Below are 26,127 nucleotides of genomic sequence, written 5' to 3' on the forward strand. Positions count from 1 at the left end.
GCTACAATTGGTGACCCCGACGGTCCAAACGATTTTTGGACCAGAAATGACCGACGCCGCCTCTGTTCATGCGGTTTCGTTGAAACTGCCGGGTTTCTGGACACAGTGACCGAACCTATGGTTCCAGCAAGCCGAAGCCCAATTCCACGTTCGCCAGACCACCTCAGAAGACACCCGCTACTACTACGTGGTGAGCTCCCTCGACCAGGACACAGCGGCCCAGGTCGCAGAGTTTGTACAGTCGCCCCCGGCGGACGGCAAGTACACGGAATTCAAAGCCCTGCTCCTCAGGACTTACGGACTCTCACGGCGCGAGCGGGCTGCCCGTTGACTGCACCTGGATGGCTTGGGCGACAGACCTCCATCGGCTTTAATGAATGAGATGTTGTCTTTGGCCAATGGACACACACCCTGCCTCATGTTTGAGCAGGCATTCCTGGAGCAGCTGCCTGAGGACATACGCCTGCTGCTGTCCGACGTGGATTTCAGTGACCCCCGGAGGGTGGCAGCCCGGGTGGACTTGCTGTGGAACGCCAAAAAGGTGAGCGGGGCGTCCATCGCACAGATCTCCCAGCCACGCTCCCAGCAGCAAACCAGTCCAGGCCCGGCCGCAGAGCCCGCCAACCCCAGGGGCAGGGGTGGGGGGCCCAACGAACACTGGTGCTTCTACCACCAGCGGTGGGGTGCAGAAGCCCGCCCTGCACGTTCCCAGGAAATGCCAGGGCCAGCCGCCGCTGATGGCTACGGCGGCTGGCCATCGGGATAGCCTCCTGTATGTGTGGGACAGAAGGTCGGGATGCCGGTTTTTGGTCGACACTGGTGCCGAGATCAGCGTTTTACCTCTGACGAGTTACGACACCCGCAGCAGGGCACCGGGGCCCCCCCTGAGGGCCGTGAACAGCAGCACAGTAAGGACCAGCCCAGTTGCCAGCCCCTCACCTCGGCTCCATCACGCTGTCCGACGACTTCACCAGGGTCCTGGCGGATTTCCCATCGGTTCTGGCACCACAGTTCACAGCGGCCATGCCCCGACACGGCGTATAGCACCACATTCCGACCCAGGGACCACCCCTCCACGCCCGTGCTCGGCGGCTTCCCCCGGACAAGCTCTGACTGGCGAAGGAGGAGTTCCAGAGGATGGAGGAATTGGGGATCATCCGGCAGAAATAGGTTCCTTGCATAACTGTGAATCCGCATAGCCTGAAGACGCACATAACGAGGATAGAGCGTATACAGGTACTTTGCCTATACTCAGGATGCTGTTCCAGGAACAAGGATACACATGGAATTGGTACTAATGAGATGGTTGTGTTTTGGAACTATGCTGGTGTTTGTGTCTGATCTCTTAAATTAAAGAATCCTGAAGTATTGCTCATTTCATCCTTCTCCCTCCCTCCCTGTACAGATGAGACACACCATGTGCTATGGTTTCAGTTCTAATTATAGAGCGTGAAGGGTCATGAAAAGGCCAGTTCTAGCCAGATGCTTTACACATTCAAGTGGCTCCCAATGACTGACAATGTTTGAACTTCAAAATTTTGATGTTTGACTGACTGCCAAACAAGAGATTGCCAAGGCACACAGCCTCATTAGTATAACCTTGCTATTTTGTACACAAACTGTGAGAATAAAATGAGAGGTAGCCAACCTACTCTGAAGCACATGCAGTGGCTCGGGGATTGTTCCTTTTTCCACCTCTTATAAAGACTTCAGTAGATCAAAGTGACTCACCATCACCACATTTGAATGGAGTTGGGAAGTAATAAATGCTGACATCGCCAGAGACATCAACAGCCTTAAGAATTAAATAAAAACAGGAATGCAGACAGCCCACTTCACCTCCTTAAATCTCCAAGTTCTGAACAAAAATCAAACAATAATCTTTATATTTTGTTAAAGAACACGTGGGGGAAAATACATGTGAACCTGGGGAAACTGTTCCTTCTTGTTGAGAACTGTGTTCAAGGACATAGCCTGCCTTTAGAGCATGCAAATTCAAAACTCAGCTGCAAAAACACGGCTCAGAATTTGCTGACGGAATAATTTAGCTTAATGACAATTATGAACAACTATCATATTGGGGAGGAAGTGTTATACTTGGATGGCGAACCTCCACAAGTGTTGGCTCCAGTTTTGCAGATATGTCAGTTTCCTTTTGTTAATGGATATCTAACAAGTATTTGACTATTTTGATGAAGCTATTTAAGATTTTGTAAATGCATTAACCTTTCTAAAGTTCAAAGTAAACTTATCAAACTACATATATGTCACCATATACTACCCCAAGATACATTTTCTTGGTGGCATTCACAGTAAATACAGGAAACATAACAGAATCAATGAAAGAGCACTCCCAGCAGGATGGACAAACAATCAATGTGCACAGGACAACAAACTGTGCAGCTACTAAAAGAAATAATAATAATAATAATAAATGAGCAATAAATATAAAGAACATGAAATGAAGAGTTCTTGAAAGTGAGTCCATAGGCTATCTCTGAAATGAAACAATTATATTGGTGAAATCTTATTGTTACAGCCATGGTTTCAAAGGACCTTTCTAAAAATTTAAATCTCAATTTTTTTATACCCCTCTCTCAAGTCATTTCCTCTCTATCCCCAAGTTTTAACTACAATTCACCATGACATGCAAGCCAATGCTGCAAAGGTTGAAAACATAAATCTAAAAATAAGAATATGAAAATACAGCTTTATGTCCATTGATGGAAAATTGTTATAATCAGCAGAAAGCTGCAGTAAATCTGAAATGAAAATAAATTCTGCAAACACTCAGCAGTTGAGGAACCATCTGTGGAAAGACAATGAGGATTAACTTGTAAAGTCAAACATGGAAGGGCACAATGATGAGTCTTTGACCTGAAACATTTATTCTATTTCTCTTTCCACAATTGCTGCCTGACCTGCTGAGTACTTGTTGCAATAAATATCTTACCTACTACTTTACCTGCTCATCGACAGCCACTCCTCAGTGAGAAGTGGGGATTAGCCTGTGTGAGGAGCATTGAAACATAAAAAACCTACAGCATAATACAGGCTCTTTGTCCCACAAAACTGTGCCGAACATGTCCTTACCATAGAAATTACCTAGGCTTTACCCATAGCCCTCTATTTCTCTGAGCTCCATGTACCTGACCAGGAGTCTCTTAAAATATCTTATCGTATCCGCCTCCACCACCGTCACTGGCAGCCCATTCCACGCACTCACCACTTTCTGCATAAAAAACTTACCCCGGACATCTCTGTATCTACTTCCAAGCATCTTAAAACTGTGCCCTCTCGTGCTAGCCATTTCAGCACTGGGAAAAAGCCTCTGATTATCCACACGATCAATGTCTCTTATCATCTTGTACACCACTATCAGGTCACCTCTCATCCTCAGTCACTCCAAGGAAAAAAGGCTGAGTTCACACAATCTATTCTCATAAGGCATGCTCCCTAATCCAGACAACATCCTTGTAAATCTCCTCTGCACCCTTTCTATGGCTTCCACATCCTTCCTGTAGTGAGGTGACCAGAACTGAGCACAATACTCCAAGTGGGGTCTGAACATTACCTGCAACATATAGCTGCATCATTACCTCTCAGATTCTAAACTCATTCCATGATTGATGAAGAGCAATGCATCGTATACCTTCTTAACCACAGAGTCAACCTGCGCAACAGCTTTGAGTGTCCTATGGACTCAGACCCCAAGATCCCTCTGATCCTCCACACTGCCAAGAGTCTTGCCATTAATACTATATTCTGTCATCAATATTTGAACTACCAAAATGAACCAGCTCACATTATCTGGGTTGAACTCCATCTGCCACTTCTCAGCCCAGTTTTGTATCCTATCAATGTCCCATTGTAACCTCTGACAGCCCTCCGCACTATTCCCAGCACCCCCAACCTTTGTGTCATCAGCAAATTTACTAACCCATCCCTCCATTCTCTCATCCACATCATTTATAAAAATCAAGAAGAGTAGGGGTCCCAGAACAGACCACCGACCTCCATGCAGAATATGACCCATCTACAACCACTCTTTGCCTTCCGTGGGCAAGCCAGTTCTGGATCCACAAAGCAATGTCCAATTGGATCCCATGCCTCCTTACTTTCCCAATAAGCCTTGCATGGGATACTTTGTCAAATGCCTTGCTGAAATCTATATACACTACATCTACTGCCCTACCTTCATTGTGCTTAGTCACATCCTCAAAACATTCAATCAAGCTTGTAAGGCACGACCTGCCTTTGACAAAGCCATGCTGACTATTCCTAATTATATTATACCTCTCCAAATGTTCATGAATCCTGCCTCTCAGGATCTTCTCCATCAACTTACCAACCACTGAGATAAGACTCACGGGTCTATAATTTCCTGGGCTATCTCTACTCCCTTTCTTGAATAAGGGTACAATATCCACAACCCTCCAATCCTCTGGAACCTCTCCCGTCCTTATTGGTGATGCAAAGATTATCGCTGAAGCTCAGCAATTTCCTCTCTTGCCTCCCACAGTAGCCTGGGGCACATCCCAACTGGTCCAGGTGACTTATCCAACTTGATGTTTTCCAAAAGCTCCTGCACATTCTCTTTCTTAATACCTACATGTTTAAGCTTTTCAGTTTGCTGTAAGTCATCCCTACAATCACCAAGATCCTTTACTGAAGCAAAGTACTCATTAAGTACCTCTGCTATCTCCTCCGGCTCCATACACACTTTTCCACTGTCACACTTGATTGGTCCTGTTCTCTCACATCTTATCCTTTTGCTCTTCACATATTTGTAGAATGCCTTGGGGTTTTCCTTAATCCTCTCCGCAAAATCTCCTCATGGCTCCTTTAACTCTCCTAGTTTCTTTTGTCAGCTCCTTCCTGCTAGCCTTATGATTTTCTAGATCTCTATCATTACTTAGTTATTTGAACCTTTCATAAGCTCTTCTTTTCTTCTTGACTAGATTTACAACAGCCTTTTTACACCACGGTTCCTGTACCCTACCATCCTTTCCCACTCATTGGAACATACCTATGCAGAACTCTTCGCAAAAATCCCGACCATTTGCCACATTTCTTTCATAACATTTCCCTGAGAACATCTGTTCCAAAATTATGCTTCCAAGTTCCTGCCTGATAGCCTCATATTTCCCCTTACTCCAAATAAACGTTTTCCTCACTTGTCTGTTCCTATCCCTCTCCAATACTATGGTAATTGAGATGGCATTGTGATCACGATCTCCAAAATGGTCTCCCACTGAGAAATCTGACGCCTGACCAGGTTCATTTCCCAAAACCAAATCAAGTACAGCCCCTCCTCTTGTAGGCTTATCTACATATTGTGTCAAGAAACCTTCCTGAGCACACCTAACAAACTCCACACCATCTAAACCCCTCGCTCTCGGGAGATGCTAATTGATATTTGGTAAATTAAAATCTCCCACCACTACAACCCTGTTATTATTACACCTTTCCAGAATCTGTCTCCATATCTGCTCCTTGATATCCCTGTTACTATTGGGTGGTCTATAAAAAACACCCAGTAGAGTTCCTAACTTTCATCCACAGAGACTCCATAGACAATCCCTCCAGGTCTTCCTCCTTTTCTGCAGCTGTGACACTATATCTAATCAACAGTGCCATGCCTCCACCTCTTTTGCCTCCCTCCCTGTCCTTTCTGAAACATCTAAAGCCTGGCACTCGAAGTAACCATTCCAGCCCCTGAGCCATCCAAGTCTCTATAATGGCCACCACATTATAGCTTGAAGCCCTGATTCACGCTCTAAGCTCATCCGCTTTGTTCATAATACTCCTTGAATTAAAATAGACACATCTCAAACCATCGGTCTGAGTGTGTCCCTTCTTTATCACCTGCCTATCCTTCCTCTCACATTGTCTCCAAGCTTTCTCTATTTGTGAGCCACCCGCCTCTTCAGTTTGGTTCCCACCCCCAAGCAATCCTAGTTTAAACTCTTCCCAGCAGCCTTACCAAACCTCCCCACCAGGATATTGGCCCCTCTGGGATTCAAGTGCAACCCGTCCTTTTTGTACAGGTCACTCCTGCCCCAAAAGAGGTCCCAGTGATCCAGAAATCTGAATCCCTGCCCCCACTCCAACCCATCAATCACACATTTATCCTCCACCTCACTCTATTTCTATACTTACTGTCATGTGGCACAGGCAGTAATTCCAAGATGACTGCCTTTGTGGTCCTGCTTCTCAACTTCCTTCCTAACTCCCTGTAGTCCCCTACCTGCACTGCAGCCCCTCCCACTACTTGCCAGTTAGCTGACAACATCATGGTGCTGGTAGAGTTTAAATGTAGCATGGGGTAAGCAGAAGATTTCTTTTCGCTTTCTAAGTTGTCACAGACAGATGGTACTGTGGAAACAGTAAACAGTGGAGGTGTGCTGCAGTAAAGACGGCCTGAGTGCACATTCTTGTTTAAGTATTTGCCACAGTGTGTACATGTAGTATCTGTTTTGTCCTGCCACTTCAGGCACAGGAGGATGGGACGGATGGGGGGCAGGAGAGGATGGGGGATGGGGGAGGATGGGGGGGATGGGGGGGGGGATGAGGAGTCCCTGTGCCGAAGAAGTCTTCAGTGTTCTGCCTCAATGACTATCGTCCCGTTGAACTCACAACCTTTACTCACAATACTCACAAGTATTTCGAGAAGCTTGTCATGAGGCACATCAAGACCCTGCTGTCCCACTCACTGGACCCCCTGCAGTTTGCGTACCGTCCCAACCGTTCAACAGATGACACCATTGTCATCACCCTCCACCTGGCCCTAACCCACTTGGACAAAAAAAGACACATGCTCGAATGCTGTTCATAGACTTCAGTTCAGCATTCAACACAATCATTCCTCAGAAACTGATTGGAAAGCTGAGCCTGCTGGGCCTGAACACCTCCCTCTGCTAAGGAACCGGTGGGTTGGGAGACAGGTATAGGCAGAAGTCAGGGGAGCCTCTGCCCACATAGTTGCTGAGTATCTGGGATAAGGAGAATGCGAGAATGAGTTTGTTCATTAGGGAGATGGGTGAACTGAAAGGTGGGTGTCAATATCCCACCATGGGATTAACGATGCTCGAACACTCTGAGATTGCCACCTACCTTTGATGGGGGTGATGAAACTCTGTGGGGCAGACTGATAGCGTCAGTTATGGTAAGGTATACTTCACTCTTCCAAGTGGGATTTATAGTCTTGGGAAGGGTGCTGCACAGTGGAGGAAGGGACCAAAGCCCTTCACCAAAGGGCCTTGGACACAGCTGCATATGATGGTGGTGGTGACTTATCAGAGGGTCATACATTAACCTTGACTAGGGGGCTATGCTTAGAGATTATACTAGCCTGCAGACTGAACACCACAGTCTTGTGTCTCTCGAGGGATGAAATGCAGCCGGAAGTGTCAAACTGAACCACTCATCGAAAGACTCTTCCCCAGTAAGAGGCAGGGATTGGCCCATGTAAGAAGCATTACAGACCCTCCCATCAGCTGTTCATTCTCCTACACTCCAGGGAATAAAGTTCTAACTTACTGAACCTTTACATAAACCTTTACATAATTTATTGATATTCCTGTATGTATGTAACCGGAACTGCACACAATACACTAAATATGGTCTCACCAATATCTTATACAACTCCAACGTAACATCCCAACTCCTGTACTTATAAAGGACAATGTGCCAAAAACTCTCTTTACAACCTTACTTACACCTGTGACACCACTTCCAAGGAATTATGGAAGATAATTCCCAGATCCTTCTGTTTTAATCATTGCCCTACCATTCATTGTGCATTTTCTATCTTGCGCAATACCCAACACTTGTCTGCCTTAAATTCCATCCACCATTTTTCCAGCTGGTCCAGATCCTGCAAGCTTTGCTAGCCTTCCTTACGGTCCACTACGCCCCCAATCTTGGTGTGTCTGCAAATCTGCTGATGCTGTTTATCACATTGTTATCCAAATCAGTAACATAAATGACAAACAACAACATGCAGGACTAATCTCTGTGGCACTCCATAGTCACGTGCCTCCGGTCAGTGAGGCAACTATTTAATACCACTCTGGTTTCTCCTGCACAGCCAATGTTGAATCCAATTTACTATTTCATCCTGAACTGTGATTGAACTCTCTGGACCAGTCTCCCATGCAGGACTTTCTCAAAGGATTGTTGGTTCAGTGATGATGAATGGTAAAGGCCTCTGTCAAAGGACATTAGTATGACTTGACAATAACAATTTAATATTGGTTCCTCGTATTTCTTGAGGATACATTCCCAGCTTTTACTCTGTGGTTGCCAACATTGAGTGCACTGTCAGTAAATTGTAGTAAGGAAGGTTGATTGGCTAGCAGACATTTCAGCATCCTCACCAGTGACAGGTTAATATAAAGGGATCAAATATAGTCTGGTTAGGTTCCCAGGAATAATAAACATGTTAGCTTCTTTCCTTTAATGATCACTTCTCTTAAAACTACTAACTTTCAAAAAAGGAAGCGAACATGCACTTTGAAAGATTACAAGCCAATGGGGAGGAAATTCAGGAGGAAAATAGGCACAATATAGCTCAGCTGTAGGTAAAGCACTTTAGCCTTAAAAGGTGAATGAGAAACAACACTGGGGGAGTTAATCAAGTGACCATTAACAACGGCAAATGCACACCAGCATTACACGGCAAGCTAAATCAACTTGAACTCAATACAAACTGATGAATCAGTTTGTCAAATGCCAAGAGGAATAAAACAATAACAAATAAATTGTTCTGCGATTAGGCTAGGGTTAAACAGATGGATTGTTGGACTTGTTCGACAGGAAGGGCCTGTTCTGTGCTGGCTCCCTAAGTAAATAATGTTGCACTATTTCATAAGACCATAAGATGGAGGAGCAGAGTTAGGCCATTCGGCACATCGAGTCTGCTCTGCCATTCGATCATGAATGATTTATTATACCTCTCAACCCCATTCGCTTGCCTTCTCCCTGTAATCTTTCATACCATTACTAATCAAGAACCTATTAAGCACCACTTTAAATATACCCAATTACATTAGCCTCCATACACTTTCTTACACTATATTCCATTTGCCACTTCTTTATCCATTCTACCAATCTGTCCAAGTCCTCCTGCAGACTCTCCGCTTCCTCATCATTACCTGTCCCTCCACCTATTTTTGTATAGTCTCCAAATTTGGCCGTAAAACCATCCATTTTGTCATCCAGATTACTGACACATAATGTGAAAAAAAGCTATCCCAACAGCGACCCCTATAGGACACCACTAATCATTAGCAGCCAACCAGAAAAGGCCAACTTTTTTCTGATTCTTTGCCTCCTGCCAATTAGCCAATCTTCTGTCCATACTAGTATATCTCCTCTAATACCAAGGGCTCTTATAAGACCACAAGGCACAAGATATAGGAGCAGAATTAGGCTATTTTGGACCATCAAGTTTGCTCTACCATTTCATCATGGCTGATCCAATTTTCCTCTCAGCGCCAATCTCCTGCCTTCTCTATGTATCCCAATCAAGAATCTGTCAACCTCTGCCTTAATTATACATAATGACTTGGCCTCCACAGCCAACTGTGGCAAAGAATTCCACCGATTCACCACTCTCTGGCTGAAGAATTTCCTTCTCGCCTCTATGCAAAAAGGACACCCCTCTATTCTGAGGCTGTGTCCTCTGGTCTTACAGTCTCCCACCATAGGAAATGTCCTCTCCACATCCACTCTATCAAGGCTTTTCACCCCTCATTCTTGTGAATTCCAATGAATACAGGCCCAGAGCCATCAAATTATCTTCATATGACAAGCATTCAATCCTGGAATCATTTTCATGAACCTCCTTTGAACGCTCTCCAGTTTCAGCACATCCTTTCTAAGATAAAGGGCCCAAACTGCTCACAATAGTCCAAGTGAGGCCTTGCCAGTGCTTTATAAAGTCTCAACATTACGTTCTTCCTTTTATATTCTAGTCCTTTTGAAATCAATGCTAACACTGAATGTGCCTTCCTCACCACAGACTCAATCTGCAAATTAACCTTTAGGGAATCCTACAAAAGGACTTACGTCCCTTTGTGCCTCAGTTATTTTGTATTTTCTTTCCATTTAGAAAGTATTCAACCTCTTTTCTTCTACTGAAGGACATGACCATACACTTCCCGACACTGTATTCCATCTGCCATTTCTTTGCCATTCTCCTAATTTGTCCAAGTTCTTTTGTAGCCTCGCTACTTCCTCAAAGCTACCTGCTCCTCCAACTATCATCATACTGTCTGCAAACTTAGCAACAAAGCCAGCAATTCCATCATCCAAGTCATTGATGTATAATGTAAAAAGCTGTCCCAACGCAGACTCCTGTGGAACACCACTAGACACAAGTAGTCAACAAGTAAAGCTGGTTTAGTCTCTTTAGTCTCACTCTTTGCTCCTGCAAATAAGCAATTGCTTTATCCACATTAGTATTTTTCTGGTAAAACCATGGGCTCGTAGCTCGTTAAGCAGCCTAACGTGTGGCATCTTGTCAAAAGGCTTCTGAAGATCCAAGTACACAACATCAACCATCTCCTTTGTCTATCTTGCTTGTTACTTCTTCAAAGAATTCAAACAGGTTTGTCAGGCAAGATTTTCTCTTGAGGAAACCATGTTGACTATGGCCTATTTTATCATGTGTCTCCAAGTATCCTGAGATCTGATCCTTAACAATTGACTCCAACATCTTCCCAACCACTGAGATCAGACTAACTGGTCTATAGTTTCTTTTCTTCTGCCTCTCTTCCTTCTTGGAGTGAGATTTGCAAATTTCCAGTCTTCTGAAATCATTCTAGATTCTACTGCTTTTTGAAAGATCATTACTAACGCTTCCACGATCTCTTCAGCCACCTCTTTCAGAACCCTTGGTTGTACATCATCTGGTCCAGGTGATTTATCTAATTCAGATCTTTCAGTTTCCTGAAAATCTCTTCTCCAGTTATGGTAATTTCACACTTATCTTGTTAAGCAGCCCAAGGTGTGGCACCTTGATAAAGGCCTTCTGAAGATGCAGTTAAAATATCCATATTTCAAAACTTGAAAGGACAGAATAAATAGCAAAAATCTTTGTAATCATTCAAAATATAGTTGCATTATACAAGCAGGATGAAGTCTACTTATTATTTGGATGGACAAGCCAAGAGGGCTTAGGAGAATCCCTCATGTGCTTCTACCCTGCAAAGTGAATGATTAATCATACCCTCAGTTCCAATCAACAAGATCCAAAACCTGGGCTTCTAACTCCCTCTGCAATTGGATCCTGATTTACTCACTGGAAGGTCACAGTCTGTGCAGATCAGAATTATCATCTCCTCCTTACTGACAATCAACACTAGTGAACCTCAAAGATGTGTCCTTAGCCCACCACATTGTTCTCTTTACACCCACAGTTGTGGGGCTAGGCACAGCTGAAGCACATTCTATAAATCTGCTGACAATGCAAATATTGTTGGCAGAATTTCAGATCATGACAAGGTAGTGTACTGGGGCAAGATACATCAGCTAGTTGAGCAGTGTTGCGGAAACAACCTTGCACTTAACTTCATTAAGACCAAGGAATTGATTGTGGACTTCTGGAAGGGGAAGTCAAGGGAACATGCACCAGTCGTTATTGAGGGATCAGAAGTGGAAAGGGTGAGCTGTTTCAAGTTTCTGGGTGTCAGCATGAGGATCTATCCTGGGCCCAACATACTGATGCAATTACAAAGATTGTGGCTATATTTCATTAGGAGTTTGAGGAGATTTGGTTTGTTACCAAAGACACTTTCAAATTTCTACATATGCACTGTGGTGAGCATTCTAGTGATTGCATCACTGTCTGGTATGGAGGCCACTGCACAGAATTAGAAAAAGTTGCAGAAAGTTGTAAGCTCAGCCAGCTCCATCATGGGCGCCAGCCTCCCCAACATCCAGCACAGCATCAGAAGGCAGCATCCATCATAATGACCTGCATCATCAGGACACACCCTCTTCTCATTGTTACTACCAAGGAGGTGGTATAGGAGCTTGAAGACTCAACATTTCAGGAACAAGATCTTCCTCTCCACTAACAAATTTCTGAATGGACAATGAACCCATGAACTTTACCTCAGTATCTTCCCCTCCCCTTTGTTTTTTACACTACTTCTATAACTTTAAAAAATGTATAATTATTGTAATTTAGTTTTAATCATTATGTATTACAATGTATTGCTGCCACTAAATAACAAATTTCATGGCATGCCAGTGATACTAAACCCGATTCTGAACTACTAAATGACTTTCAAATACTTGCCAATGTAGCCCGGTGGAGACACTCATATTGCTCAGGATTAAAGTGTTAGAAGTTAAGACAGGACATGTTTATCATGACTCATACCATTTAACAGCTATTCAAATGGTACTGGACATTTGATGACTGGGTGCATGTAGAGTCTGTAATGAGGGTGTGGCTCTCCGGTAATCTTTAATCTACATTGTTGAGCTACATTTAAAGCATAGATAATGTAGGAGAATCACTCATGATACAGGAAGATTACAATAAAACAGATTTACAAATAGAACATAGAACAGCACAGCACATTACAGGCCCTTTGGCCCACAATGTTGTGCTGACCCTCAAACCCTGCCTCCCATATAACCTCCCACCTTAAACTCCTCCATATACCTGTCTAGTAGTCTCTTAAACTTCACTAGTGTATCTGCCTCCACCAATGACTCAGACAGTGCATTTCACACACCAACCACTCTCTGAGTGGTTGGTGTTCCCCTAATATCCCCCTTAAACTTCCCTCCCCTTACCTTAAAGCCACGTCCTCTTGTACTGAGCAGTGGTGCCCTGGGGAAGAGACGCTGGCTGTCCACTCTGTCTATTCCTCTTAATATCTTATACACCTCTATCATGTCTCCTCTCATCCCCCTTCTCTCCAAAGAGTAAAGCCCTAGCTCCCTTAATCTCTGATCATAATCCACTCTCTAAACCAGGCAGCATCCTGGTAAATCTCCTCTGTACCCTTTCCAATGCTTCCACATCCTTCCTATACTGAGGCGATCAGAACTGGACTCAGTACTCCAAGTGTGGCCTAACTAGAGTTTTATAGAGCTGCATCATTACATCGCTTTTCTTAAACTCTATCCCTCGACTTATGAAAGCTAACATCCCATAAGCTTTCTTAACTACCCTATCTACCTGTGAGACAACTTTCAGGGATCTGTGGACATGTACCCCCAGATCCCTCTGCTCCTCCACACTACCAAGTATCCTGCCATTTACTTTGTACTCTGCCTTGGAGTTTGTCCTTCCAAAGTGTGTACCACCTCATACTTCTCCGGGTTGAACTCCATCTGCCACTTCTCAGCCCACTTCTGCATCCTATCAATGTTTCTCTGCAATCTTCGACAATCCTCTACAATATCTACAACACCACCAACCTTTGTGTCGTCTGCAAACTTGCCAACCCACCCTTCTACCCCCACATCCAGGTCGTTAATAAAAATCACAAAAAGTAGATGTCCCAGAACAGATCCTTGTGGGACACCACTAGTCACAACCCTCCAATCTGAATGTACACTCTCCACCATGACCCTCTGCCTTCTGCAGGCAAGCCAATTCTGAATCCATCTTGCCAAACTTCCCTGGATCCCATGCCTTCTAATAGCAGACAGCATTTGTAGAATCAAATCTGTTAATGGGCAGCAGGCCTTTTTGCCAATAGCAATTCCAAATAGTCTCTTTCCTTTCTCTTGCTTCCCATTCCTCAAAATATTTCAAATTTTTAATCCAACTGAAGACTGTGTTTTCCATTGTCCTGATAGGCAGCAATTTCAAACCCTAACTATTAACACTATAACTGAACTATAACCCTAACATACAGCATGCTGGCCTTCATCAGTCAGGGCATTGGGTACAGGAGTCGGAATTGTAAAAGTTGTAGGTTAGGTCTTACCTGGAAAAGTCTGTGCAGCTTTGGTCATGTTTTTATAGTTAAAGGGCAAATAAGATTTGAGGATGCTATCAGGGCTAGAGGGCTGAACTGTAGTGAGAAGGGCATCAAAGCATGTGGGGTGAAAGCAGGGGAGTGAAGATGACTGGAAGAATTGGATCAGCTCATGATTGAATGGTGGAGCAGACTTGATGGGCTGAATGGCCTACTTCTGCTCCTCTATCTTATGGTCTAAGTTGGCAAGTTGGCCAAGCTAGGTCTTTATTAACGTAGGAGAATGAGGGGCGAACTTACAGGAAATTTTAAGACTAAGGGAGGCATATGTAAGGTTGATGTTAACAGTATTTTCTCCAGAGTAAGTAGGGGCATAGATTAAGGGTACAGTGAAAGGTTTAAAAGGGATTTGAGGGTAATGTTTTCCATGCAGAGGGTGGTGAGTATATAGAATGATCTGCCAAAGGAAGCAGTTGAGGCAGGTACAATAGTACCATTTAAGTATTATTTGGATTGGTGCATGGAGAAAAGGGGTTGCTAAAGGATTTAAATGCCTGTTCACTTCTATTTAAACCAACTATGCCCTTGTACACCTCTACCAAATCTACTACTGCCGCATAAATGAAGGGCAGAACTGGTACTCGCACTGTTAATCACCATAAGGTCATTAATGTTTGGATAATGTTAAATGATGGTTAGATGCCAAGAATTAAAACTAGAGAAAGGGGTTGGGATGGGGAGAGTTTAAAATTCCCACAAAAATACTGAAGATATTGTTCAATGTAAAAACAAAAAAAAAGGACCTTACAGAATAGGAGGATGTCACTCAGCTCCACCTGGATTTCATGGCTGATCTGCCCTATACATTTCTTGTGTTCTGGTTCCCCTCAATTCTCCGATCTTCCAAATGTATTATTTCCCCTTTAAATACTCCCAACAATCGTGCCTCCCAACACTCAATCATTTCCATTACTGAACAATGCAAATTTAAAGAGAAATATTCTGATTCCTTTAACGTTCTCTCCAAGAAGCATTCTACCTAATACTTAAGATTGATTAATAATATACCTACATGATACTTAGATTAATCTTTGTACTCTTGGAAAACAAAATGTGATTGCAGATGGTGCATGTGGTGACCTATGTAGATCTATAAAAGGAATCTAGACTTTTCATTATCAAGTTGCTATCATGCATTTGAGCCAAATAATGGAGTTCAATGACCCAGTAACACACCTTTATTATGGTTTGAAAAGAAAATTATAACTAATGTTTTAGAATTACTGTGTTATTAAAATAGCTAACAGCACTTAGTCTTGTATCAAGGTCATTTCCTAGAACAGGAGGCTGGGGAGGGCAGAACACTAATAAGTTACAAAGTCAGCGTCATGCAACACAGAGATAGGCCATTCAGCCGACCATGCTTACCAGCAACTACCTACATTAACCCCATTCACCAGCTTTCTATGCCTCAACAGTTCAAGTGTGCGTCCAAACACTTTGAATGTTGTGAGATTCCCTGCCTCCACCACTATATCAGTACACTTCTAGATTTCAACACCCTCTAACTCAGTGGTTCCCAACATGGGGCGTACGCCCCACAGGGGGGTAATTTGATTTTTAAGGGGGGGCAATTCGAGAATGAGTTATTAACAGTGAATTTTTTCTAGTAAGTCTGTGTGAGTATGAGCGTGTGTGCGAGTTAACACATATGTGTATATACAGTATGCATAAATACTTGTGTGTAAGTACATGTGTAATTGTGTATGTACTGTATATATAGTGTATCACCATCATTACAACCATCAAATGGCTTTCATAATTAAATTAATGAATTGACTGATGTAGGAAGGAACGAATGAACAAGTCCAAACGCGTAAGAAACTCATACGAGGTCGCGCCAATGCTGCTTTTTGCAGTAGCTTTCAGTTCTTGGTGGTGTGAAGGTGTGTACATTGCATCATCTCTTTTAAACGGTGTATCTGTCTTTGTATGCTGTAGAAACAAATTGGCATTGTTTTATTTATTTATTATTATTATTATTTTAATATCACTTAATGTTTTTTTTACAATTTCTTAGTAATTTCTTCCTCAGAACTTTAACAGTCCTTTGGTTCTTTTATTTTTCTCTTTCATGAATGCCATGTTCTTTGGAAGCTTGTTTAAACCAAGTTAATGGTCTTTTAGGCTTCCTCCAGGTGAATAAGAGTTCACTTTTTGAATAATAAGAATTATATATCACCGCAGGGGGCATCAGGATTTTAGAGGTGATTAGGTGGGGCATGGCCAAAAAAAGGTTGGGAACCACTGCTCTAACTGAAAAATAAAATTTTCCTTAGATCCCCTCTAAATCTCCTGCACCTTACCATAAACCTACATTTTGCATTTTTAGAAAACTCTGTTATGGGTAGAAGTTTTCTTCTATCTACTTTATGTTTTGTGCACATCAGGTCCCTCTTCAAGGAAATAAACCCCAACCTATCTAATCTTTCCATCCAAGTGAATTTTCTGTGCACATTCTCCAATGCATTCAAGGATAAAGGAGAGAATTTGCGCTTGGAGTCAGTATGGGGGTGATACAAGTACTTTGCATCAGTATTCACCAAGAAGGTTATAGAGATTAGTGAGAAGTGTGGAGCATGCTAATTTGCTAGGGCATTTTGAGATCAGGGAGGTGCAGGGTCTCTTGAAGAGGATTAAAGTGGTTTTGTTCCTAGGGCCTGATGGTATATATCCCAGGTTACTGAAAGAGGCAAGACAGAAGACTGCTTGGGCCTTGATCAAGATCTTTGTACCTTTATTAGCAACTGACAAGTCTCTGGGGAATGGAGAATACCCAATGTAGTTCCTCTGCTTGAGGAAAATAGGAATAATCTATGAAAATATAGGCGAGTGAGCCTCACCAGAATGGTAGGGAAGCTATTAAAGAGAATTCTTAGGGAATGTGTGCATTTGGAAAGGCATAGCCTAATTAGGGGCAGTCAACATGACTTGCAGGTCATGTCATAAAAAACTTAATCAAAAATTTTGAGGACGTGACGAACTGATGAGGATAGGGCACAGGATGTCGAATGCATGGACTTTCAGACACTTGACAAGGTTCCTCTTGATCACCTGATTCAGAAGATTAAGATGCATTGCAACTTCAGGATTAACAATTGGCTTATCCGTAGAGGACAGAAGTGGTAGAAGGGTGTGATTCTATATGGAGGTCTGTGACCAATGGTGTTCCAAAGAGATCAGTGCCAGGACCTCTGTTGTTTGCAATTATATATACATTACTGTATGAAAATGTAGATTGTTGGGTTAGGATTTTTGCAGATGACAAAGAAGGAGAAGTTGTGGATAGTGAAGGTTGTAAAAGGATATAGCAGAATACAAATCAGTTCCAGAGAAGGGTGGTAAAATAGGAGATGGAATTTAATCTGGGCAAGTGTCACATTTTGCATTTTGGGAGGTCAAATGTAAGATGAAAACAGAGTTAATGGCAGGACTATAACAGCAGTGATGTAGAGGCATCTTGCGGCCCAAGCTCATAGAAAGAAAGAAAAAACGATTAGCTTTGTCACAAGTACATTGAAACGTACAGTGGAATGTATCGTTTGCATCAAATCAAGGATTGTGCTGGACATCCTGTAAGTGTCACTGCACTTCCAGTGTCAACAAAGTACGTATACAACTTACTAACCCTAACCATACATCTTTGAAATGTGGGAGGAAACTGAAACACCTGAACTCATGGGGAGAAAATATGAACTCCTAACAACCGCAACGAGAACTAAATTCTGATCTTACTACTGGCACTGTAATAACATACTAAATGCTGAGCTACAGTGCCAATCTTTCAGCTCCCTGAAAGTAGTCACACAAGTAGATAGGGTGGGACAGGTGTTTGGCATGCTTGTCTTCATTGGATGAGGCATTAAGTATAAGAGTGTATAAGTAAGGAAGTTATGTTGCAGCTGCTTTGAAATCTAACACTGTCATCCTGCAACATAACATCCTTAATCCGATTTTCAGCAGACCCCTATCAACCTTGTCATTACTCCTGACTTTGTAAAGTCAAACAGAAAATGAAAATTAAGGTATCCACATTAGTATATTGTATATACCTTTCCTTAAATCATGCTCGTATAACATACAAGATTATCTCAGTAGTGTCTACTGAAGTACTGCCCATCCCAACCTATTACTATAATATATGCTATGTGCATTCAGAGAGTACAACAAAGGAACACAGGTACAGAATGGAGACAGATAAGGTGACAGAGCTTAAAGCAGAAGAGGCCTTGGAAGCTGAGCTGCCATGTGAATATCAATGCCATTTCATTTAAAGCAGCCTCCGAACTTTTCCCTTCTGCACATTTGGCTTTACTTTAGAATTCAAGGCTGGTGATTAGACGTTTGGGAAATGCTGATCAGGACATCAAAAGTTCACTGCCCTTTCATTTTCTACTTCATCTGTGAGTCAGCGCTATTATACCATTTGAAAAAGTTAATGATTTTCAATGAATCATTCTATAAATAATCTTAAAAGCAGAAGATTTATTCTCTTTTCAATCAGCAGTATGCTAAATGCATTCATCAATTTTCCTCAAAATAACTTTCTAAACAAAGAGCAGTTGGAACCGGTTGGTTCCAAACACATCACAAATACAACCTGGATATAAGCAAACCAAATTCATTTTAGTCTTCTTCAAACATTTGATTAGTAAAGGCACTAACAAGGATTTTCAGCAAAACTATGGCCAACACAGCAAACCCTTTTGCTTTCTTAAAATGTGATAAACTGGCTGGAACAACAAAAATCTTTGCAATAAAAGGAAACATCCTTTGTTAAACTTCTCCAGACATTCAGGCAAAGTTACTCACCTTGTCCCTCTGATCATAGTCAACTGAGCTCGACACTGAAGTCAGACGTTCATATCTGTCATGGTTCTCCGAATGCAGAGCCGAAACCACACTAAAGGACAAAACAAAAGAGTAGAGGCTATATCAGCATACAAGCGCTCTACTAATCCCAAGTAAACTAGTATCAGTGGCATTAAATCAGTGCAGAAGGCCTCACTGAAATGTTTGTGCTTTAACTAGTATTTGCTTCAGTGCCATTTGTTAAATTTCGATGAGTGGAATTCGACAGCGTTGTCTACTTGCAAACAGTAATTTGCACTTTGTTCAGCAAACACACCGTAGAAATATATAATGGTGTATTTTCTGTTTTGGTATTGAAATACATTTTAATTATGTAGTTTTAAAGATTTACTTGTTTTATCACATTAGAAGGTGATGAACTACAACAAGAAATTCAGCAGTGTGTTCTCTTCATTGGCTTATTCATATATTAAACAAGTAAGGCCCACAGACACTTGAGATACTGCCACTTTAGCACAAAATTACTTTCCCAATCACCACCACCAACTCCAGTAGTTTCATCTGCCAGCAGCATGTACAACTTGTAAAGGAAGAGAAAGGTTAAATAGTGGTTAAGATTCATGGACCTTTGCAAATAGTCATCAAAGAGAGAATGGAAAGAAAAGGTGATGTTCAGCTGGTCCTTCCTAACAAAATAAACAAGCAACATTCTGCATCTCAAGGCTTGGTAATATTGGAAGAATTTTCTACAATGTCCAATAATTGAGAAATTCCTGTTAACAGTTATGTCTAGAAATACTAGGATGACTGTTAGATCATATTTAATTCCAGCAGATAATTTCTATTCCTTAAGCAGAGAATCCAATGCCTCATTGACCAGGATGGCCATTAATATTTAATTGTTATATCCTGGGGCTACGGTGGTGTGCCCACCATTACAATCAGTAGGATTGTTTTATGCCTTTCCAGGTCCTGGTATGCAATTCTTCATTGCAATACCAAAGGACTGTTGCAACTGAGGTACTCTCTATCAGAGGATTCATTGAACTGTCAGCTTTTATGCAGTAGGACATAAACATGGCTAAAAACAGGGTGGCCAATTATCTTTAACTCCGATGTTGTGGAAGCTTTTCCTTCATTGCCCTGCATTAAAAACAGTGGCTGCATTTTCAATGCATTTAATTAGCTGTGAGGTGATTTGGGATATCAGCAGGACAATGATAAAATCTCACAAATGAGGACACTTCCTTTAATCATCTTCACTGCAACCAGAACCGGGTCCTTTCTTCCTCAGGGAGAAACCAATTTTAATGGACTGATTTTGATGGAACAGTTCTCTGTTGTGTGATGAATCTGCCAAAAGTCAGGGAACCACAGAAATCTCAAGGACAAACGATGGAATCCACCTATCTATAGTTGAAGTGCAGCTATTATGTAAAGTCAGATGTACATCCAGAACATAAAAAGGTATCTGAAGGGGTCCCACAACAGAATCTCAGTTAACTCATGAGATTTATAGCTTACAGTAAGTGACTGGAGGCCAACTAGGAAAAGGTTATGCACACGAAGCTTCTCAGTCTGATATGGATATGATAGAATTTAGTTCCTCTCAAGCTGAGTAGGAGCAGAGGTAATACTGCCATTGTTCCATTTTGGAGTAATGTTTACATGTATGGGGTTTGAGCCTAGTTTGGATTGAAAAGGACTTGCATTTATGCATAATCTCAATTTCAGGATTATCTGATGCAATCTATAACAAAATTAATTTTCCCTCCAAAATTAAATAGAACAGAACTACAATTTGTACATAGCAAGATGCCACAAACAGCACCAGGAAATGAGGTTTTGTTTGACGTTAACTGAGGGCAAGTATCAAGCAGGGTGCTGGGCAAGTTTTTCTGTTCTTGTTTGAAAGTGGCATGCAGCATCCATGGAAGGAGGACGGGCAGGGCCTGTTTCTTTTGAGAGATGGCACCCCCCCACCCTCAGCAGTCTGCACTGAACTCTGAGGCCAGACAAGATATTGTGCTGAAGACTCTAGACTTGAATCCAGCACACGATCCAACTAAAGAGGTGACAATGCTACCATTCAAACCAGATCCAAAGTCTTAAGTATTAAACGAGGGCAACAGCGGGCTGGGATTTATATTCATCATGTGGGCCTATTTTACTGCTGTAATACTGTACCCAGAAGACAAATGATTCTAATTTCTTAGCTGAGGTGGCTGCACAGAGCTAATTCAACTAATTCATATTCAATAATTACATCTAGCCTTGCTGTTAAATTGCAGGAAGTCCAAGTGAACATCATTGACTAAGATCATTTAACATTTTTCAAAAACAGAAGGCCATGCAATGTTTGCACCATGTGAGAAACTTGAACTTCGCACACAAATCCAGGATTATTCAGTAAATTTAAAGACAAGCACGGTGATTGAATAGATATTTCCAGTGGCAATGCTTGTATGGTCTGATAACAGCACAAAATCCACTGTGCCTTCATTGCAGCTTTTATTGTCCTCCTTTTTCCCTCACTATTTTTAGCCAGTCACAGCTTTGCTTCTCTTTCACCCACTGTATTTCTTATCTCTTCCACTATTTCCCTTAAGCTCAGCTTTTCTGCAAGACTCACCTCTTCCATTTATGGACGAAATAACCTTTCATCCCTCCTTCCAAAGCCTATTCTTAATCCACCCATCTTTCTTGAATTTCATTTTACACTATGCCGTTTAATCAGTCTGATTCCTGTGTCCCATCTATTTAACCAAATAATTTAACCAAAAGTGCTTCTGCCATCTTCACTACAGCAATATTAACAGAACTTCTCAATCCGTAAACCAAATCTTAATGCTCTCTTCTGAAGTGCCATCAGTGCAACATTTTGCCAAGCATATCTTTTTCATAATCAAGCCCTGCTCACTACTCTTAACTTGAATAACAGTCCCATCTTGATATTAAATTTAAAAACCACACTTCTGTCTTTTAAGCAGGATTTAACTCACTTTTGTCTGACAAAATTTTTTTCTCAAAAATTTATCAATTCCTCTAGCAGTTTTCCTTAATTAATTCTTGCTTTGCCTTGCACATAAAATATTCCAATACAAGCTGCATTTAGTTTTGGACAATGGAGAAGCTTCTCACATGGGCAGCAGACAGCAAGCAGTGACAGAACATCAGCAATATTACAGAATCTATAGTGTTCTTGCCAAAGAAATATTACACACCGGCAGCACCTTTACTGAAGAAACATTAGTATCAATTCAACCCAGAGAGCATGTGAATGAAGAAATTGTTAATGCTACCATAAATCATGGGGGAGAGATCTAAAATGGTAAAATAAACATACTATTCCCGCTCTTCTGCTTGATGTTTTCCATGTCTCTTTCTAAAAATGCAAAAGAAAAACCTTAAAATACAAATTAAGAAATCCAACTTTACCTCAAATGAAAGCAGACAGCGATGGCTTCTCTTGCCTTGTTATGCTCAAGACTGCTTGCAGAGACTTCAATATCCATGAAAATAGTCTACCAGGAAAGCTGAAAATGTTGTAATAGGCCACAAAAAACTGCTTCACAATAAAGATTGTGTGTCCAGCATATTATTCAGATCATCTGTTGTATCAACTTCATAGAATGAAGTAATACAACACAGGAATCTGCCCATCAAGTGTATTCTAGCTTTTTTGGAAAGCCAACTACTGCCATAACTAAATGCTGATCCTTCACAGCTATCGTTTTATAAACCGAAGTACTGGAAAACTGAGCAATTATCTGCTCAAATATACTGCACTTGGTTCTGAGCAATACAGATCAAAATCAAAATCAAATCAAAATACAAAAACTTTCCATCCACTGGAACTCTATAGAAGTTCACCCAAATCACCAAGTTCAATGCTGCTTTTACATAAATATTTTTGTTTGAAGAATCAAATGTTCAACTTACTGACAACCTTAAATCAAAATGTCTTTTCCCTTGGGAATTCAACAGGTCACGTGGCTGAGGGGTGAAAATTGCAGGTAGGATAGCATGACTGACAAAGTTAACAGAGTCATCTGAAAGCTGCAAAGGGATTAGATATTTGACAATATAATACTAATATGATCAGACATCTTTTTGCAGTATTAAATCCAGCTGGTTGTTTACAAGTGTTGGAATTATTTGCTTTGATTGAACAAAGATAATTTTGGTGCACTAGTGTAAATAGACAGGAGTGATGCCTGTCTGGGACTGAAGAGTAGTCTGGTCATTCAACCTGGCCACGTTATCTAGAAACTCCAAACTCCATTTTACTTGAAATGTTCCCATGACGTTAACTAAAACAGTAAAATCAAGCTATAATCTGGGTTCAAATTAAGCAGTAACTTAGCTCAGTCTAGCTTTGGTTTGGTTCTTATTACTTCAGAATGTTAGTATAGGTGAATTATGAAAGAACGAGTACTATTTTATCTCAGCCATAAGGTGACAGGGCAAAGAGGTGAGCAGGGAGAGAAATATAACTAGATGCAATGAAGATCAAAGAAATGGAATAGTGTACTAGTACACAGAAGGGTCACACAGACTGCAGAGAAGGCGAACTCGAGTTATTACTAGCCAGCAGATTTTTTAATATTCAGAAGTGGAAACAGAAAGAAAAGCCAATAGAAAATTCACTGAATTTCACCGGGATTTGAATCTCTTAGGTGCGCTGGTATAGCAGTTTGTGTGGATTGCTAGAATATGATTTATAAAGTATATCAATTCACATCAATTTTCACATAATTCTCATCACATTTTCTGTTACAACTGTCACTTAAAAATAACAAAGTGGATCTGGTGGTAATTAAAAGAGCAATTTAAAAATCGAGTATATCAATTTTATTTTACCTATAAAACGCAATATGTAATCACTACTTCCACCCAAATCTCTGCTAGATGTGAAGAGTGAGATAATTTTTTTTATTCAGCTATCAGTACATCCATCTTTACCAACAAAGATGAAGAAACTTGTACAATTCTCTTGGTGAATAAACAAAGATTTATAGCAACCCATTAAAACAAGATGAAATTTCTGCTGTTAAATGTTCTTTCCCAATGTTACTTCTCTGCCATTGTTGACAGATTGTTCACATGCATTTCCTCTATGTCCTGTACAGCTGCTCTTCTCCACATTCCCACCACCCCCACAATCTACCTCCAGACAGAACAGCAAGAGTTCCTCTTGTCTTCACCTTTACCCTCCATAATTTCTACCAGCCCCATTGTGATTGGTGTCACAACACCCACCTTGCATTCAACATCAGTAAGACCAAGGAATTGACTGTGGACTTCAGGAAGAGGAAGCCGAGGGAATATACATGTGTTCTCATTGAGGGATCAGCAGCGGAAATGAGTAATTACAAGTTCCTAGGGAATCAACATCTCTGAAAATTTATCCCCGGCCCGACAGACTGATGTAATTACAAAGAAGGCATGACAGGCTATAGTTCATTAGGGGTTTGGGGAGAACTGGTACGTCACTGAAGACGTTTGAAAATTTCTACAGGTGTACTGCGGAGAACATTTTAACTGGGTGCATCAACGTCTGGTATGGAGGTATGGAGGCACAGGATCAGAAAATGCTGCAGAAAGTCATAAACTCAGCCAACTCTGTTACGGGCACCACCTTCCCCAGCATCGAGGGCACCTTGAAAAGGTGATGCCTCAAAAAGGTAGCATCCATCATTAGCAACCCCCATCACCCACGACATGCCCTCTTCCCATTGCTATCAAGGTGGCTGTACAGGAGCCTGAAGACACACACTCAACTTTTCAGTAACAATTTCTCCCCCTCTGCCATTAGATTTCTGAATGGACATTGAACCCATAAACACCACCTCACTATTTTTCCCCCTTTTTTGCAGTACTTAATTTGCAATATACTATCGCTGCAAAACAAGAAAATTCATGATGTATGCCAACGATATTAAATCTGATTCTGCTTCTGATCCCACCACCAAATGCATCATCCCCATCCCCCTTTCTGCATGGAACAATTCACTACTCTGTTTCACGCAACCTTCCCAACCCATTCCCAGGAACTTTCCCCTGCAACCACAGGTGATGTAGTACAATACTTCTCTCTTCACCATCATCCAGGAACATACACAGTCTTTCCACATCAACCTGGTCTTCCACAATATGGCCTCTTCACTGGTGCAAGAGCAAATCATTTGTTGGACCACCTAAATGTTCCTTTATCACAATACATTTCAGCTTTCAGGCACAGTTTAGATCACATATAGACTAAAGACATCTTTATAAATGTAATAACGCTGGGATTTTGTGGATGAGATTACAGGTTATTTCTAACCTCCATAATCAATAGCTTTAATATTCACGCACCACTGTTTGTTCTCATCTTGCTGAACCAAGATAAAATATCCTCCATGTCCAACTAAGTGATGACTGAGAACCCACAGTCATCAACTCTCTACATAATTTAGGGTGCATCACCCATTACAGGTAAGAAAGAGGTAGGCTGTGGATGGCACCTCATTGGATTTGATGAACTAATTCAACCCCTTTCATACACGAAAACACGTTCTGGCTTATGTGAACAACTCGGCAGTTCTTCTGGAGATGTTCACTGAGGGGAATAGCTTCTCAATCCATACATATTCCTATCGGATCTCCACACTCCATTCCAGACCAAAACTGGGAGCATTCAGTTTAATGTTGCATTTACTACCTTCTCTGATATGCCTGTTTGCTTTTTTATTGTAATTTATTTTTTTTATTGAAGTTCATCATCAAACTAACATTTCCATAAGATGTATTTCAGATTATTGTACATATATATCATATAGTCATATTTGCCACAAATCTCCACATAATATTTATCTGAGGTATACACTTATAGAAAAGAGAGGAACGAAAGAACAAGCAAAAGGAGAAAACTATGTACAAATAGGGAGTGATTTTTTTACAACATGTTCATTGATTTGTGAGAATAAAATCAGGCCTATAAGGCATTATGTAGTTAAACCATTTTTCACAATGAATCAAATTGTTCCAACTTATGATTAACAGATGCTGTTACCTTCTCCATTTTGTAAATGTCCATTGTAATTTCCATCCATGCATTTAAGGTTGGGATCTCCTGTGATAATGATTTCCTAGCAAGAGTCTTTTTACCAGCCATCAGAAAAATATTCATTAAATAACTCTTTCTTTTCAACCATTCTTGAGGTACATACCCAAAATATATGGCCTTACTTTCTAAGGGTATTTCACATTTAAAGATGTCTTGTAGGGCATTGTGTATCCCACTCCAATAGTCTTTGAT

General features: G+C 41.4%; 1 protein-coding gene across 3 annotated transcripts in view; it reads right to left on the reverse strand.

Moving 5' to 3' along the window:
• The window catches only part of LOC132401015 (CSC1-like protein 2), a 198,310-nt gene that overhangs the window by 83,487 nt on the left and 88,696 nt on the right, over positions 1-26,127 (reverse strand). For all 3 annotated transcript variants that reach the window (XM_059982731.1, XM_059982730.1, XM_059982728.1), the window contains 2 exons: positions 22,171-22,209; positions 18,825-18,915 (listed from right to left, as the gene is read on the reverse strand). In XM_059982731.1, the coding sequence (XP_059838714.1) occupies positions 18,825-18,915; positions 22,171-22,209 (130 nt within the window). The remainder of the gene's footprint in view (positions 1-18,824; positions 18,916-22,170; positions 22,210-26,127) is intronic.

Source organism: Hypanus sabinus, chromosome 10 (genome assembly GCF_030144855.1).
Source record: "Hypanus sabinus isolate sHypSab1 chromosome 10, sHypSab1.hap1, whole genome shotgun sequence".
Taxonomy (NCBI): domain Eukaryota; kingdom Metazoa; phylum Chordata; class Chondrichthyes; order Myliobatiformes; family Dasyatidae; genus Hypanus; species Hypanus sabinus.